Source organism: Callospermophilus lateralis, chromosome 3, assembly GCF_048772815.1.
Source record: "Callospermophilus lateralis isolate mCalLat2 chromosome 3, mCalLat2.hap1, whole genome shotgun sequence".
Lineage (NCBI taxonomy): Eukaryota > Metazoa > Chordata > Mammalia > Rodentia > Sciuridae > Callospermophilus > Callospermophilus lateralis.
Genome location: NC_135307.1, coordinates 109,616,043 through 109,632,932, shown reverse-complemented (window position 1 = coordinate 109,632,932; position 16,890 = coordinate 109,616,043). Strand labels below are relative to the sequence as shown.

The 16,890-nt window shown below is 51.0% G+C and overlaps 1 protein-coding gene across 5 annotated transcripts in view; it reads left to right on the top strand.

Annotated features, from left to right (window-relative positions):
* Positions 1 to 16,890, top strand: part of Megf11 (multiple EGF like domains 11) — a 204,703-nt gene that overhangs the window by 173,013 nt on the left and 14,800 nt on the right. For 4 of the 5 annotated variants that reach the window (XM_076848644.2, XM_076848643.2, XM_076848645.2 and 1 more), the window contains 9 exons: positions 691 to 811; positions 1,837 to 2,000; positions 2,942 to 3,044; positions 8,499 to 8,645; positions 8,983 to 9,117; positions 13,621 to 13,749; positions 14,727 to 14,855; positions 15,341 to 15,469; positions 16,015 to 16,143. In XM_076848644.2, the coding sequence (XP_076704759.2) occupies positions 691 to 811; positions 1,837 to 2,000; positions 2,942 to 3,044; positions 8,499 to 8,645; positions 8,983 to 9,117; positions 13,621 to 13,749; positions 14,727 to 14,855; positions 15,341 to 15,469; positions 16,015 to 16,143 (1,186 nt within the window). Of the gene's footprint in view, positions 1 to 690; positions 812 to 1,836; positions 2,001 to 2,941; positions 3,045 to 8,498; positions 8,646 to 8,982; positions 9,118 to 9,343; positions 9,397 to 13,620; positions 13,750 to 14,726; positions 14,856 to 15,340; positions 15,470 to 16,014; positions 16,144 to 16,890 lie in introns of those variants that run through there. The other variant, XM_076848647.2, reaches the window with a different exon arrangement.

Below are 16,890 nucleotides of genomic sequence, written 5' to 3'. Positions count from 1 at the left end.
GACCTAATACAGACTTGTGGGGCCACGCTCCCTGGGCCTTTGCCTACCCTGGAGCCCTGGTCTGGAGGCTGGACCCCACCCCAACTTTTAAGGGTCACTGTAATCATTTTTTATTGTTGGGGTAACAAATTGCCACAAATGTAGTGTTTTAAGACAATACAAAGTTTCTCATCCTACTGTTCTTGGGCCAGAGTCTGTGGGTCTCCTCAGGCTGAGGTCAAGGCCTTGGCAGGCCGGCTCCTTTCTGGAGAGCTGAGGGGAAGAATCTGGTTCCTGCTTTTTCAGGTTGTTGACAGAATCCGTTCCTGTGGTTGTAGGATCGAGGTACCCGGTTTCTGCTGCTGTAAAAAGATTGATCGTAGTTTCTAGAGGCTGCTGCATCTGGCCCTGTGCCTCTTCCTCCATCTTCAAAGTGAAGGCCGGCTGTGGCGGACCCCTGGCTGACCCTCTCTCGGCCCTGTCTCCTCCAGTCCTCTTCTATCTTTAAAGACTCATGAGCTCACCTGAACATTCCCAGCTGCTGTCCCCACCTCAAGGTTCTGAGTCACATCTGCAAAGTCCCTTTTTCCTTGTAAAGTAGCACATTTACAGGTTCCAGGGATCAGGGCCTCTGCAGGGTGGCACATCGCCCTGCCTACCGCAGCCACCCAGCACAGGGAGACCCCTGAGCAAAACTCACTCTCTTTCCAGGGAGAGGTGTGTGCAGTTCCCTGTGCGGCAGGGACCTATGGCCCCAACTGCTCATCCATCTGTAGCTGTAACAATGGCGGCACCTGCTCCCCGGTAGACGGTTCCTGTACCTGCAGGGAAGGTAACGCCCTCTCTCCCGAGCCCGCTGGTGACCGAGGGTCAGGAGGGGCTGCTCCCGCCCACCCAAGCCCATGCAGGGCCAGAGCCCAGTTCACACTCCATCCAGGGACGTCAATAGCAGGAATGTCATAAAGGGGTTCTTCTCAAGGATGTCAGGGTCCTTGAAGAACACACAGAGTGGTGGGCCATGACCGAGCACCTGTAGAAGCTGCGCCACTCCTGGGGTTGGAGGGACAAAAGGAGTCCCAGACCTGGGCATGAGGCTTACCTGGTAGGAACTGGGACATGGACAGAGGTGGCCTGGCCACTGCCAAAGCCCTGGCAGGAAGAGGAAGAGGTCACAGCTGGCTTCTCTCCTGCTCCACCCCCTAGTCTGTGGGCCAGATGGCCCTTGACCAGCCCACCGGGAGCCAGCTGCTGGGTCCTCCCACCCTGTGCCACAGAACAAAGGAGGGAAGGGAGAAGTCAATCTGAGGGCAGAAGCCAGCGACCAGCCTCAGAATGAGGAATTGAGAGGGGCAGGGTGGCGCTCCCCTGTAATCCCAGCAGCTCAGGAGGCTAAGGCAGGAATCACAAGTTCAAAACCAGCCTCAGCAATTTAGCAAGGCCCTAAGCAACTTAGCAAGACTCTTCTCAAAGTTAAAAATAAAAAGGACTGGGGATGTGGCTCAGTGGTTAAGCGGCCTGGGTCCAGTCCCCAGAACACCCCCCACCCCACCCCCCAAAAAGAGCAGGGAGTTGGCCTGTCCTGCCCCTAGGGGGCTTGGGGGTAGTCTGCAGCTCCACCCTGGGAGGGAAACATTTCCCACCTGCGCTGGTTCCCTGTCCCTGGTGGGACCTTCTACCTTCTGCCTGTGACAAAAGCAGTCAGGGCCAGCCAGGCAGGGGTACCTGGGGCGGCGGGACTCTCTCCCTGAGCAGCTGTCCTGGGGCAGAAGGTTGGGGGGACGCTGCATAACAGAGCTGGCGGGGTGGCAGAAAGCTGTGCTGGGTGGGAGAAGTGACCGTCCCTCTCCCTTCCCACAGGGTGGCAGGGTGTAGACTGCACCCTGCCGTGTCCCAGCGGGACCTGGGGCCTGAACTGCAATGAGAGCTGCGCCTGTGCCCATGGGGCGGCCTGCAGCCCCTCCGATGGCTCCTGCACCTGCACCCCGGGCTGGCTGGGGGACACCTGCGAGCTGCCCTGCCCCGTGAGTGCCAGAGTGGACCTCGGCCACTTTCCCCACAGGAATGCACAGAGAAACACACTGGGCTTGGTGAGGACACTGAATTCAGGTCATAGGCCTGAGTTCTCCGTGGCCACTGTCCTGCCTTGGGCCTTGGGCCTGCTGTCTATCCAGCGGCATCTGGGTCAGCAGCATCAAGGGCTGGCCCTCTGACCCAACTCAAAAGCAGCTGCAGATTCGTCCCCAGCAGGAGCAGGACAGGGAGCTATAATTCCTCAGGTTCCAACAGTCATGACTTTCATGGTCAGGGTTGGTACTAAACCAAGCACAACCCAACAGTAACTACCCACACTTAATCCCTAGATCTTAGCCTGTTAAACCAACTGATGTGAAATTGAATGAGAGTGGGCTTTGAGGTCCTGGGTTCAAATCCTGCCTTTGTCACACACTATTACCTTGAGTGTGTTACTTCCTTTCCCCAACCCCGTTTCCCATCTTTAAAGTGGGAATATAATAGAAGCATCTCATAGTATTGTGAAGATTAAGAGAAATGAGGTATATTAGGCTCTTACTAAAATGGTTACCATATTTTCCCCATGAACAAAGAATAAATCATAGCTGTTTCTCACATGGGATCAATGTGTCCCATTTAGCAAAGTGCCCTTTCAGTTACAATTTTAGTTAATAACCATTACAACCTTCTGAGCCTAATCATTGAAAAATGGGGCAGGACCATCAACTCCCCCTCTCCAAACCTCATACATCTATTAATGCAACCAATAATTCTTGGGAGTGACTTTGTGGCCCTATTCATCTGATTACAAAAAGCACCCCCACTGTGCCCCAGTTTCCATGTCTGTATCCCTGTGAGGTTATGGCTTTGTCCTGACATCCAGAGCCAGTAGAAATGTGTGCACTTCTAGGAGTCAAAGTCTGACTATTTCCTTGTCCCCCTCTTCTCACAGGATGGCACATTCGGGCTGAACTGCAGTGAACGCTGTGACTGCAGCCATGCTGATGGCTGTGATCCAGTCACAGGCCACTGCTGCTGCCTGGCTGGATGGACAGGTAACTCCTCTGCCTTGCTACTACCAAGGTCCTGAGAAGCTGGGCCCCTATATTCTCTAACTGTTCTTTTTCTCCTCCAATTCCATTCTTCTTGTTTCTTGAGTGTGCACCATCCCCATTTTCTGCTCTGGGCTCCAGTTTTGTATTCTGTTCAAGTGAGCAAACACTTCTTGACACCCATGATGTACAGGTTCTGTTCTATAAGTTAGGGACACACTAGCACACACACACACACACACAAAAAAAAAAAAAAAAAAACCAGATGGACAGACTTGGGTGTAGGTGTTCAATTTGTAGAGAATATGGTGGAGAGGGGACAAGGGACTCTCTGGAGCCCCACCCCAGAATCCTGATTCCTGAGCCCATCCTAAGCACAAGGTGAACCCATCTGCTTCCCTTCACCCTGAGGCCCCTGAGCAGTTCTGTGAGCCCTGCTCTCCTCTGGCATGCATGTTCCCCCCCTTGGTCACAAGGACCCCTTCTTGCCCAGATGCGCATGGAGGATGAGCTTTTCAAAACTCAGATGTGTTCACAGCAAGCTCTCAATGCCTTAATGCCTTCCCGTGACTCCTACCTAAAACGCAGGATCCTACCATGGCACTATGATGTGGCCCTCTGTGTCACTCACTGATCCCAGCCACCAGAGCGCAGGGGTACTTCTTCAGGAACCAACCACCATCCTGATGCCTGGCCTTTGTACCTTCTTTCTGTCGGTCTGGATCACTCCTTCCCCTTCTCCTTACCTGATAGGATCCTATTTTCTTTTCTCGTTGATGGAACCCGGATCCTGTGCATGCTGGGTGAGTGCTCTGTTACTGAGCTGCATCCCCAGCCCTGAGGACCCCTTCGGCGTGCCAGGTTTCAAGTTAAGGCTACTTCCTCTGGAACGGCTCCTCTGGAACAAGGCCTGTGCACTACCTGGCCATGTCCCACAAGAGCCCCCACTTGTCAATTCTGATAACCTACCCCTTTCCTTCTGTGGCAGTGCCACATTGTCTTTGAACTCTGAGCTGAGTGTTTTGTTACTGGCCTGCCTAACTTGACCATGGGCTTTGGGAAGGATCTGCCTCATTCCCACCACATCCAGAGTTGCTGCTCTCTGAGATGGGGATAATAAGATGGTTCAGGACAGAACTTGAGCCAGACTGCCTGGGTTCATGACCTTGGAGGGATCCTAACCTTTCAGGGCCTGAATTCTCCATCCATAAAATGCAGAAAATTATAATCTTCACAGCTAACTACAGGGTCATCTGAAGTTTAAGTGAGTTGGTGCCACAGAGCGCTAAGAGTGCCTGGCACATAAGAAGTGCTCGGTAGAGTGGGCCACAGCACAGGAAGTGCTCAGTAACAGCACATATGTGAATGGACCCACCAGCCGGTCCCAAGGTGGGCAGCAGCAAAGAGAAAGAAATCCAGTTGCTTCTGGCAGTGTAAGTTCCCATGTAAATAATTCACCTCCGTTGCTGCCCAGCTTCTGTTCTTCACAACCAGAAAGCTTCCAAGGGCCCCAAACAGGCCTCTGCAGCCTCCCCCACCTGGCTCCCCTGCCCTCTTGATTGCTGCCCCTCAATATATGGGGAGGCTCCAACCTGGTCACTCTCTGAGCGAGAGCCAAATGGAAATCCACTTTAATTTTTCATTGCCTTAATTTCAAGTGAGCTGATCAGATTTTAATGACATCTGGTGCTTAAAAATTCTGTCTTTGATGGACAACCTTTCTGCGAGGCCTCTGCTGTTCTGAAGCTCATTTCCCCAAAGGTGGTCCTGACATCTTTTCAAAGAAGCGATTGATGTCCTGAGGTTTGTCATGCATAAGGAGGCCAAGGAGAAGAAGGGATGGGGAGCGGGTCCAGACTTGGGCCTCTCCTCACTCAGGGAGCCTGTCCCACCCACCCCTAACCCAAGAAAAGTCAGAGTTTCCTTCCCAGCCGTTGGCTTGTCGCTCAGCACAGGATCTGGTCTGCCCTGAGGTGTGTCTCCTTCTTCCTCCATAAGCCACAGCTCTCAGTGACTGGCGTTCACTCCACCCTCCCCATAATAGGCGCTCACTGAATGCTCACTGAAACAGACCTGAGAGTAGCTGGCTTGTGGCCATATATGTTTTCTCCCCTGGAAATGGAAGAGATTTTAAAGATTGTCTGCTGCAGCCTTCTTCAGCTACAGTTGAGGAAACAGCTGGGTCTCATGACAGGGGTGCCAACAAGACGGGAGACCCAGGATGCCATTCCATGGGAGAGCCTTTAACTCATTCAACTAGCAGTTATTGACTCAAGCAATTACCAAGACTTTACCTGGCAGTGCCTCACTCCCAGCACCGACCCAGGCTCAGTGGCAAAATTCAGCCCCAGTCCTAAGTACCAAGTATGTGCCAACACTGTGCTGGGTACCAGATGATCAAGGCAGCACCCTGCCCCTGAGGAGTGCCCCGGTGAGCAGGGCCAGGATATCAGTAAGCTTTCATCCTCATCTTCAGATTGCTGGCAGGGAGAGGGGATTCATGTATATCAAACTTTCAAGTAACAGAGACAAGTGTATGCCTCTATCAAACAGAAGTTTGAATCCCTGGGCAGAATCCAGAAAGACTTCCTAGTAGAGAGCCCTAAGGGCCCTGAAGGGGTGTGGGCTGCTGAGCGGCTGGCCCTGTGGCATGATCTAGGGATCACAGCATGTGGATCCTCAGCTTTACCCATGATGGGTAGAGAAGGGGGGTCCTGAAAACTAAAATAATGCGATTCCCTTGAGTAAAGAGGAAAAGAATCTCTAACAGATTATTACCCCTGCTCAACTATGGGGGAAGTGGGGACTTGGAGAAGGTCATTGAGGAAGCTGCTTCTTTAGAAGCTGTAGCTGGGAGCTTGCCACAAGGACAAGGCCAGACCCTCCAGTGGGTCTGGGTAATCCAGCTGCCCAGTAAGTCCCTTCCGGTACTGGGCACTCCCCACAGGAGGCCCCTTTGACCCTTCTTCCCACTGAAATGCCAATTTTAAGCTCCAGAGAGCTCTTAGGACACATAGGACCTCAAACAGGAACCCTACTCCCCTAGAACCAGGCCCATAATATAATGCTTGCCAAATCCTGGAGCCCAGCGGGCCCTTGCAGCCACCTGCAGTCTAAGCATCAGCACCACACACTCGTGGGTCCCTGTCTAGGACCCTTTCTCAAAACAAACACTCTGAGGATCCCATATACGGGAGTGGCTATACCTTTAACAGCAATGACTGGAAAACACAGGAGCAATAAGCTGTCATGAATCCAGTGGCACTTTTGTGAATTTTGTTTAGAGGATCACCATCGATATATGGTTTTAGAAAAGGGCAGCATCTGTGTGACACACCTGCTGTGGCCAGGCTGCAGAGAGCACAGGTGGGATCAGGGCCCCATCAGACAGCCACACTCTGCCCCCGCCCAGCATGCCTCCGGAGGGGCGGCAAGTCTTCTGCTGCAGCGTAGATCAGGATTTTCATCAAGCACAGGCGAAGGAATTCCTTAGGGCAGATTACAATTTTCCACATGTAGTCAGCCTTCTGGATCCATGGGATCTGCATCCAAAGTTTCAACCACCGGCAGACAGAAAATATCTAAAAAACCAAATTGCATCTGTACCAAACATGTACAATCTTTACACAGCATTTACACCATATTAGGTATTGTAAGTAATCTAGAGAGTGAAGGTATCTGAGATGTGTGTTTCTTACACTTTGTATGTTTTATTTTTGGTGGGAGGGTACCGGGGATTAAACTCAGGAGCACCTGACCACTGAGCCACATCCCCAGCCCTATTTTGCATTTTATTTAGAGTTAAGGTTTTACCAAATTGCTTAGCACCTTGCTTTTGTTGAGGCTGGCTCTGAACTTGTGATCCTCCTACCTCAGCCTCCTGAGGCACTGGGATTACAGGAATGCACCACCATGCTGGCCTCTCATATGTTTTCTTATATGCAAATACTATGCTATTTTACATAAAGGACTTGAGCATCCTTGGATTTGGATATCCCTCATGGATACTGAGGAATGGCTGTACCTAGAGAAGGGGAAACTTGGATCTGTATCCAAAACATTGAACAATTTTGTGGTTTCCCCTTCCCCAGGGCTAAGTCAGTTGCCTGAGTAGATTCACCTCTCAAGCACTTGAAACTCCACAAGAGAAACCACCATCAATGGGGAAAATATGGCAAACGTGGCTGCCCCCTGCCATTTCTCAAAAAGTGGCATTTCTCCCTAAACCCACCCCCACCACCACACAGCTTCAAAACTGAGGCATTCCAGGGAGGGACAGCACCACCGACCTCTGGACCGAGGGTGAAGAAAGCCTGCACATCCCCTGCTTCCCGTAGCCAGGTGGGTCTGTGCAATTCCAGGTGCTTCCAAATTGGTCCCTCTGCTCTCCTGCTGCTGTGAGGGCTGACTCTTCCTTCACTGGGTCTTTCATTCTCTTCCTCACAGTCCCCATCCTTTTAACAAGGTAGACAGGGTTTTAAAACTAATTCTGCCCCTCTCGGAGCCTCTGATGTTCACCTTCCAAAGCCCAGGTGGTCCCTGGGCCCTGCAGCCGCCCTTCCAATAATGCTGTCAGCCAAAGCCTCCCGCCAGTGAGGAAACCCCACCCCAGAGCTGAGCATCCAGCCTCAGGCATTTAAAATTCCATCTTTGCCTTCAGGCTGAAATCACTGCAGCACAGAGTTCCTCTACCTAAGCTTTAAAAAACTGCAGAGGGCTTTCTTTCCTATTAAGGTATTTTATCTACTCCCCCATAGACTGCTATTTGTCAAATGAAGGTCATTAAATCAATTTGTTGGGTTACAACTAGCATTTTAAAAAATAGTTGGTTTCTTTTAGATGTATGTATGTAATATGTTATAAAATATATACTATACTGAGGACTATGGTCAAGAGAATATGAAAAGACCTCACTTACTCTCGGAGCCCCTGCCTGGGTTGGTTGGCTGGAACCCAGGAATGACTGGCTAACACTGGTGGGCAAGTAGCTCAGCTCCAGCCCCAGCGCCCCCACGAAGGCACTCACTTGCCCAGAGCTGGTTTCTCTTGGACCTGTTCTTGATGCCAGCTAAGGTGTCAAAGATGGAGGCAGCTCTTCATCATCTGGTCCCTTCTTAAGTATCACAACATCATCTCCTGCTATGCCCTCTTTAAAACTTTCTGGTTCAGTCACTTTGTGTTCTGTGTAAGTTCTCTCAAGGTATGGTGCTTTGTCCTGCTCTTTGCAAGCCTGGTTTCCTCTCCCTGATCAATTCTTCCTAGATTTTGGAAGTCTATTGGGGCCTCACCTCTTCCTGAAAGCTCTCCATGACCAGCTGTACTCTGCTGGGCTTCTTTTCCACACCCCCGATCACACTGTGCTTGCCTCTGCCTCTTCATACTGCGTTGTCCACCCCTCCATTCTTTCCTCTACCCTCACCCCTCTACCACTGACTGCAGTCTGCCTCTGGCCCACAGGCATCCACTGTGACAGCACATGTCCACCCGGTCGCTGGGGTCCCAACTGCTCTGTCTCCTGCAGCTGTGAGAACGGGGGCTCCTGCTCTCCAGAGGACGGGAGCTGCGAGTGCGCGCCTGGCTTCCGAGGACCCTTATGCCAGAGAAGTAAGGCTAAGCCCTGGCCCCAGAGACCCAGTTGGTACCACCTGAGGGAGGCTGGGCTCTTGGAGTCAATCCCCTTCTTTCCCCTCCCTTTGGTCCCCTCTCTCCCTGCACTGACTGTTCTGTCCCCAATTCAGGGCCAGCCTAGCTCCTTGGTTAAAAACAGGACCAGACAACAGTTCCTCCCTCCAAGAAGGGACAGGCCGTCCCAGGTGTGGGGAAGATGCAGCTTTCCTGCCTTTCTGAGGAGCCTCTCTTCACTATAATATGGGATGGGAGGGGTGGCCAAGCTTTCTGAGGCCCCTGGGGCTGCTGACCACTATCTCCCCTTCACCCTTAGTCTGCCCCCCTGGATTCTATGGCCACGGCTGTACCCAGCCTTGTCCCCTCTGCGTGCACAGCAGTGGGCCCTGCCACCACATCAGTGGCCTCTGTGAGTGCCTCCCAGGATTCTCCGGAGCCCTCTGCAACCAAGGTACTGTCTCTAAGGGGAAGGCACAGGGCAGGGAGCAGGTCCTGGGAGGGAAGAGTCAGAAAAGAGAGGGCTTGGGGTTCTGCTCCTATTCTGTGATGGCGGCTCCTTCCCTCTTCAGGGCTCAATTCTGGTAACCGAGCACTCACTGCATGGCATGAGAAAAAGTCATCCTGCATTTAAAGGAACAGGCTTAAAGAGGTGAAATGACTAGTCTGTGGTCTCCCAGCTAGCGAGTGGCAGAAACAACTTCTGGCTCCAACACCCTCACCAAGGGGATGAAAGATGAAATAAGCGTAGAAAAGATCCATTGCAGGCATCGACTGATTATGCGGATTGCCCAGAGGACTCCGGGAGAGCATGGGGGTCAGTTCTGGCGTTGGCTGCAGATAGGAAAGCCGCAGTCCCTCTCCAGTGAGCTCGGGGGGGGGGGGGGGCATTGCCAGTCCCTCTCCACATGCTTTCCTATCAGCCTCAAAACCCTTCAAAACATCAACTCCAGGGCCACTGCACTCCAAGGGAGTGGAGAGCCTACTTGCTTTGCTGTGCTGCTATACTAGTTATCTGTGGGGAAATGCGTCACTTTGTGACACTTGCAGGTGTCACCATGGTTGATTTCAAAGTACCAATGGTTTAACACCACTCACAAACTTCCTCCACATGAACAACCAGAGAAAATGTAGGCACTGGGCTCCAGAACACACCATTCCTTGCTTGGGACTTAGGCAAAGGCAGTGTGGATCTGGAGGACACTCCATGCATTATGCAGACTTAGCTGGGCTTTTAGTCTGTGAAGGAAGAGAGGCACCCTGGTGGCAGAAACTGCCTAAGCAAAGAAAAGAGGCCTGGATCTGCTATCACCCAGCAGTAGGGAATGGCTGAAGGAGGTGGAAGCTAGAGATGGGAAAAGGGGCTGGGAAGGTAGGCTGGGGCCTTCAGAAGAGCTCTGAATGCAAACCTGAACCCCATGTGGCAGAATTTGCACTCTAACCCATAAGGAGTGAAAGGATCTTAGGATAATGTAAACTTAGAGCTAAAAGCAACGTCAAGGTCACCCAGGCAAGAATCTCATCTGGCCTTGGTTTAAATACTTCTCTTGACTGAGAGTTCACCACCTCCCAGGGGAACCCATTCTTTTGATGAATAATCACTGCTGAGCTGGGCTATTTAAATCTGCGGGCCGTTAATATGTATGAGTGGAAAGTTTACTCCATGATGCTTTGAGGTCATGAGAAGTTTGGGCCCCAGGGAAACATATGTGACAGTTTCATTTGCTTGCAACCCTCCTAGGACAGTTCAATCATGACCTGACATGTTGAGGTTTACTTATTAAACATAGGAGACCCAGCCGTCAATACAGATAGGTCTGGTCTAAATTAGGACCTAACCCGCTGAGGAGTAACTCCCGCATCCTGCATTGTCTGATTTATCGCCCACTGGCCTAATGAGTATTTTCCACATACAGATCTAATAGAGTTTGCTATTAATGGCAACTGCCCTGGTTAAGCCTCAAACCTTGTAAAAAATTGAACTGACACTTTCTAATGACTGGTTTTCCAGTGAGTTACAAATTACAGACACTGCTTCTGCAGAATCATTAAACATAGATTAAATATAACCAGATGTTTTCTTTCCACCAGCCCCCCTTCTCTCCAGCACCCTTACTCTTGATTCAACTAAGAAGTCAACCAATTAACGTATTAGATGGTCACATTAGCAGCTCTGTGGGCAAACATGTTGCCATATGCGTGTGAGAAAGACTTCAAAGACTGTCTTGTTAGAGAAGTTCAGAGTTGTTTGGGGGATAGGGGAGTGAAGCTACTTGGGCACCCCAAAGAATTAAGGCTGGATGCGGATTCTCCAAAGAGAACACCTCCTTGAGACAGGGAAGAAGAGTCTAGGTGACTTGCTCTTAAGGAAGCTGAAGGTAAAGGTGGAACTGCACACAGGTGGGACGTGTGTCTGCCTTCTGGCAGTAGACCTGCCTAGACAGGGTTTTGCCAGGGAAAGCACAGGGCCCGGGATCAGCCAGCCTGCCTATAGCTGAGCCTTCTCATCCCCATTTCAAAAATGAGGAAATGGAGACCCAGAGGGGTGATGTGGTTTGCTCAAAAGTACTTTAATCAACAAGCAGTAGAACTTCCTAGCTGTGTGACCTTGGGAAAGTTGCTTAAGTTTCCTCATCTGCAAAGTGGAGTTAATAATATGGGAATGATGAGAATACCTAATAATGAAAACATGCCAAGGTTAAGTGAACAAATATTTGTGAAGCACTTTGAACAGTGGTGTATATTAATACCATATGTATTTTTGTTGAACATAGAATAAAACTAGGACCCAAATCCACCCAGGGCTTTGGACTGGAGAGTCTGGCCACAAATTCTGCCTTTATTGTGTCTCAACCACTAACCATGTCCAGGGGAGGCAGAGGGAATGCAGATCCCTGCTACCAGATGCTCACAATCTGACTGGGGAAGGGCTGGCAACATAAAGCAGTGTGGTGGGAAGGAGGAGATACCAGGCCAGGGTTTGTGAGACCTAACCCAGGAAGCTACTTCCTTCAAGTCCTTGATTCTCCGTGTGTCTCAGCCAACAGAGGGCCTCAGGATTCAGGAGCTGCCCTCCCAAGGAAGGCAAGGAAGCCTCTTTTTGGACAGGCTGCTGGAACTGGGCTTTGGGAGGAGCATGCTAAACCGAGAAGAGCTTAAAGGGATGGGGGTCAATCCCAGTAAGGTCCTCTGGAAGATTACTGCTCCCAAGAATAATTTTGGGCATTTTGGAACATTTCCTAAGAGTGTACTGGACATCAGGGTCTGTGCTGGACACTCAGATACAGTAAAGCACCAGAGCCATGTTCCCTGCCCTCAAAGCCTAGTTCAGAGGAGGAAATTCTGAGCTCAGCCTTTCCCAGAAGGACTTGGGAGGCAAGGTCAGTTTATTTCCATACATTCGGCCATTGTGTAGTGATCACCTGTCTTTCCAGGCTTTGTAGGGAACACAGATATGGATGGGGCCCAGGCCTGACCTGAAACAGGCTCACAAGTCTCATAGAAGACTAGGGAAGAAACTACCTGGAAACTGAAACAAGGTCATAGCCACCCAGAACAGAGAAGAGGAGTGAATCCATTAGGATTTAGTTCAGATGTAAGCCTCATAAAATTCAAAATAAGTAGCTTAAAAATAATAAGCATTATTTCCTTCATGTATTTTTTAAAAAATGAAAAGATCTACAAGCAGGCCAATGGGGAATGTTAGGGCAGCTTACAGAGAGAGATGACAGAGTCCCAGGTTCTTTATTCTTCAGAGCTTACCATGGGCCAGACTACAGTCTCATGGCCACACCTAGCTGTTCAGGAGTCCAAGGAATGAAGTCTTTATTCCAGGTGGCCATAGCGCAACCAAAACTCAAGATTCTAGTTCAAAGGAAGAGACTTAGTATTGAGGAACAACTAGCAGTCTGCTAGTAACACAAGAATCATGGAAGAGGTACATTTAAGATGAATCTTCTAAGGCAGGGTAGGATGTCCACAGCTGGACACAAGGGTCAGGGGAAGGCAACGGCTTTAGCAAAGATCCAGAGAAAGGCCTAGGTGCGTTTAAAAAGTGCAATGTGGGAAAGATGGGAGTAATCCAGGACAAGCCAGGTGAGATAGGTTAGTGCTGGAGTCCAAGACCCCAGAGATTTTTTTCTGGGACAATGGGGTGCCGTTGAAGCTGTGTGAGCAGAGCATAGGGAGGTCATGAAGAGAGTTGTGCTTGAGAAGTAGGGTCAGGGGGTGGACTGCAGGAAACCAGAGATAGGCAGGTACCCAATTAATACTTAGACCTGGTCCTAAAGAGCTTACAGTCTGATTGAGGAAACCTGTCCTTCCTCCAAGATCAAGGAGTGACTCCTCCAGAAGGGGCTATGGCCAAAACTCTATAGGTGACAAAGTAGAAATGCCATGGAGTGCAGGGAAGAACAGGGTCTTTGGGGACCAGAGGACACTAGGCTGAGGCTTGAGGAACAGGTTAGAGGACAGATGGACAGGGACAGACAGCAGGGCCAGTCCTCCAGCAGACAAACTACAGACAGACCTGCCACATTGCATTGGTCCCTCTCCTTCCAGCTATAAGCATCCTCATCTTGTGGCTAGGGGATTGGTGATACGAGCATGTGTGGTGATGCAAAGCTGCAGGCTGGGGAACAGAATAGAAAGCATTGGACTGAGAGTCCACAAGGGTAAAGCCCAGCCTCACCACTTCCTCCTGTCTGTGAGACCTAAGTCGAGTGATTCCACCTCTGTGGGCCTCAGACTGTTCCTATCAAAAAGGATCATAATAGAGCCTTCTGAAGATGGAAACACACTTATATGCAAACAGAGAAGAGTGATAAGGGTGCCATCCAGATCCAAGTCCCCAGGATGGTTGTAGCTGTGGCCCAGGACCCTCTGGGGGTATAGCTGTGGGTGGTGGCTTTAGGGGTATGAGAGACAGGACAGGTGCCAGGCTACCCTGTGCCCACAGTATGTGCTGGAGGGCACTTTGGGCAGGACTGTGCCCAGCTCTGCTCCTGTGCCAACAATGGGACCTGCAGCCCCATCGATGGTTCCTGCCAGTGTTTTCCTGGATGGATTGGCAAGGACTGCTCACAAGGTAAGCTGCTCCCCATGGGAATACCCCCATCTAGGGTCAGTCCCTGAAACTTCCTTCATTGCCAAGAACCTCTCTGCCCTGGCACCTCCACTCAGGAACAAAATCCCCATTCAGCTCTCTAGTCCACATGAAAAATCACCAGGACTGACCAAGGATATTTTAACTCCTGTTATTAAAGATATGAATGCTATTAATTTTGAGAATTAATACTCCATTAGCACCTGTGTGAGGAGCAGCCCCTGAGTTTGGATGGCATGCTGGAGTTTGGGAAGTAGGCAAGACCAAAGCAGTCACCTTGGGAGGAATGCAGGCCTTCTGTGTGCCCAGTGTGGTGTCCTGGGCATCCTAAGCCTGGACAGGGCCTTATAGAGGCCGTTCATGTAAGGTGCACCTAGTCTGATTCAAAGGTAGCATCCCCTCTCCAGGCGGCCCCCAATCTAAGGACAGAGACCTGGCCCCAGCCCTGTGGAGCTCCTCCTCTGATGGGTGAGACCAAGCCAGGAGTCATAAGAGGCCCCAGTTAGATGGTGTGGCCTGAGGGAATTCCATTCTCTTTAGGCAACTTGGGCTCCTTCCTCAGCTCACCAGCTAAGAGGAGAGACAGTCCCTGCCCTGGGAAAGTCCCCACTCTCATGGGAAAGCTAGTGCACACGGTATATTCATATAAGCCCCAGTATTTATTCACATGCTCCAAATCAGGCAGCCCCTGGAGAGGGAGTATACAGGAGCCCTCTAAGCCTTGCTCAGCAGTCACAGAAGACTAGGAGAGTGGCCAGAGAATCGGGATCCAGTGAAAATCCTGGGCGACTAGGCTAAGAAGTGAGTTGAGGAAATCTGGGAACAGTGCATCAAGCCCCTGAAAGCCAAGAAATGCTCTATCCTGGCATCTTGGCTCTGACATGTACTCCCCTTCCTCTCCCTTTCCATCTGCCCCTCTCTGCCTTGCCCTCACCCTCTGCATCCCACCCACCCCCCAGCTTGCCCATCTGGGTTCTGGGGCTCTGCCTGCTTCCACACATGCAGCTGCCACAACGGGGCCAGCTGCAGCGCTGAGGATGGGGCCTGCCACTGCACTCCGGGCTGGACCGGACTCTTCTGCACACAGCGTAAGCCCCACCTCCTGGCCTCCCAGCCTCCCAGCCACTCCCAATCCCATGCTGCAGCCTACTGGCCACCGTGAGCATAGTCCAGGCCTGAACAGAGGGAGGGAAGAAGCTGGCCCCAGGGTCTTATTGGACTCAGGGTTCACAGGCCCAAAGTTCTGGAAGGTCAGGGATCTAAGATACCCCAGCAATCACAAAGACCAAGCCCTCTTTGGATAATGGAGAGGAACAGCCTATGGCATACAACAAAGAGATCTGAGTCTGGCCTCTGATTCTAAGACCCCTTTGAAGGAAGGACCACCCAGTCCCACTTCTACCCCTTCAGCAAGAGGGTAGAAAGTGTGAAGATGGCACTGGTCCAGGGTCTCACTAGTCTTTACCCTATGCTCTGTGAAAGAGGAGACTGAGACACATCTGGTCCCAGCTGCACCTCCACAGTTGTCCTGACTCTGCAGAAACTCCTGTGACCAGAGATCTCGTTTCTCCAGGTTGCCCAGCAGCATTTTTTGGGAAAGACTGTGGGCGCGTTTGCCAGTGTCAGAATGGCGCCAGCTGTGATCACATTAGTGGCAAGTGCACCTGCCGCACAGGCTTCACTGGGCAGCACTGTGAGCAGAGTAAGTTGCCCTAACCCCTGATCCTGGGTGTTGGGTGCCAGGCCTCAGCCTCCTAAAGGGGCAGTGTCCCCCTCGAAGGTCCATTCATTCAAGATTCTGCACTCCCTGCTCGGGTTTTTGGGGTAATTCCTAAGGAAAAAACCAAGGGCTATGTCTACTCTAGTGCTTAAAGAGTTTCCAGGGGAGGGAACTGAGGGCACAGCAAGGGCTGTGTATATAAGGAGTATATAAGGGACTAGAGAAAGGCAGGATCTTCTTGTTTTGTTTAAGTCCCTGTGGCACCCAGCTCAGGGCCTGGCACATGGAAGAAGTATGGGTGAGTGGGTCCTGCCCTCTTCTCCTATGCCCCATATCCCACCACTCTGGGCTATAAGTGCTCTGTCTACCTCCAATATCTAAACAAAACACAATGGGAGCCTCGGTTAAACAGGCTTCACACCACACGAGACAGAACTGGCCTATTGCTGTAGGTAACCCTCCGTGGAATGGGAGGGTTGGGGAATGGCTGCATCTCACTGTCTACCCACATTTTTCATGCCACACAGGATGTGCCCCTGGAACCTTTGGCTATGGGTGTCAGCAGCTCTGTGAGTGTATGAACAATGCCACCTGTGACCACGTCACTGGCACCTGTTATTGCAGCCCTGGATTCAAAGGAATCAGGTGTGACCAAGGTAACGCACAGGTGACAGGGTGCCTGGGCACTGTGGAGTCTCCATGGAGTTCCAGCTGGACTAGCTGGTATTTTTAAAGGATACTTCCCTCGACTAACATTTGGGAAGAGAGTGGAGGCAAACACCTGTAGGCAGACTCCATTTCCCTCTGCTCATCCTTGGCAAATTTCACATGAATCAAGCAAGGGTAACCACAAGCCAGTGTTATGGGGAGGCAACCAGACCAAGTCAGAATATCTGCCAAGTTCTAGTTTTGCCATTACCTGCTAGGTGTCCTTGGGTAGGTCATTTGTTTTTTCTGGGCCCGTTATGCCACATGCAAAGTGGGAAGAGACTTGTATTGCCCCATGACACAAGATTCCTCTGGAGGCCAAGGGGCTCTATCTTGGCTCCAGCTCTATACAGTCAGGTGACCTTATGGTGCAGCTGCCAGGATCAATTGAGACACTGAGCAAAGGACTCAGGAAAACACCTAGCACATGTGAGTACTCCACACAGGGTGGTTTTGTGTACGTAAAACCTTTTATAAAGTGCTGCCTACCTGTGAGGGATTATATGGTTGTTGGTTTAGGAGATGGGGGAGGAGAATGGGCTCTCAATGACCTGCATTACAGAAAAGGGGTCAGAAGCCATGTTTCCACTGCCGTCTGAGGATATATCATGGAGAATAATGCAGCACATTTACTCCCTGGTAATGTTGGCCGGCTCTGTTCATTAGCAGCCAGCAGCCAAGGAAGGGTCTAGATG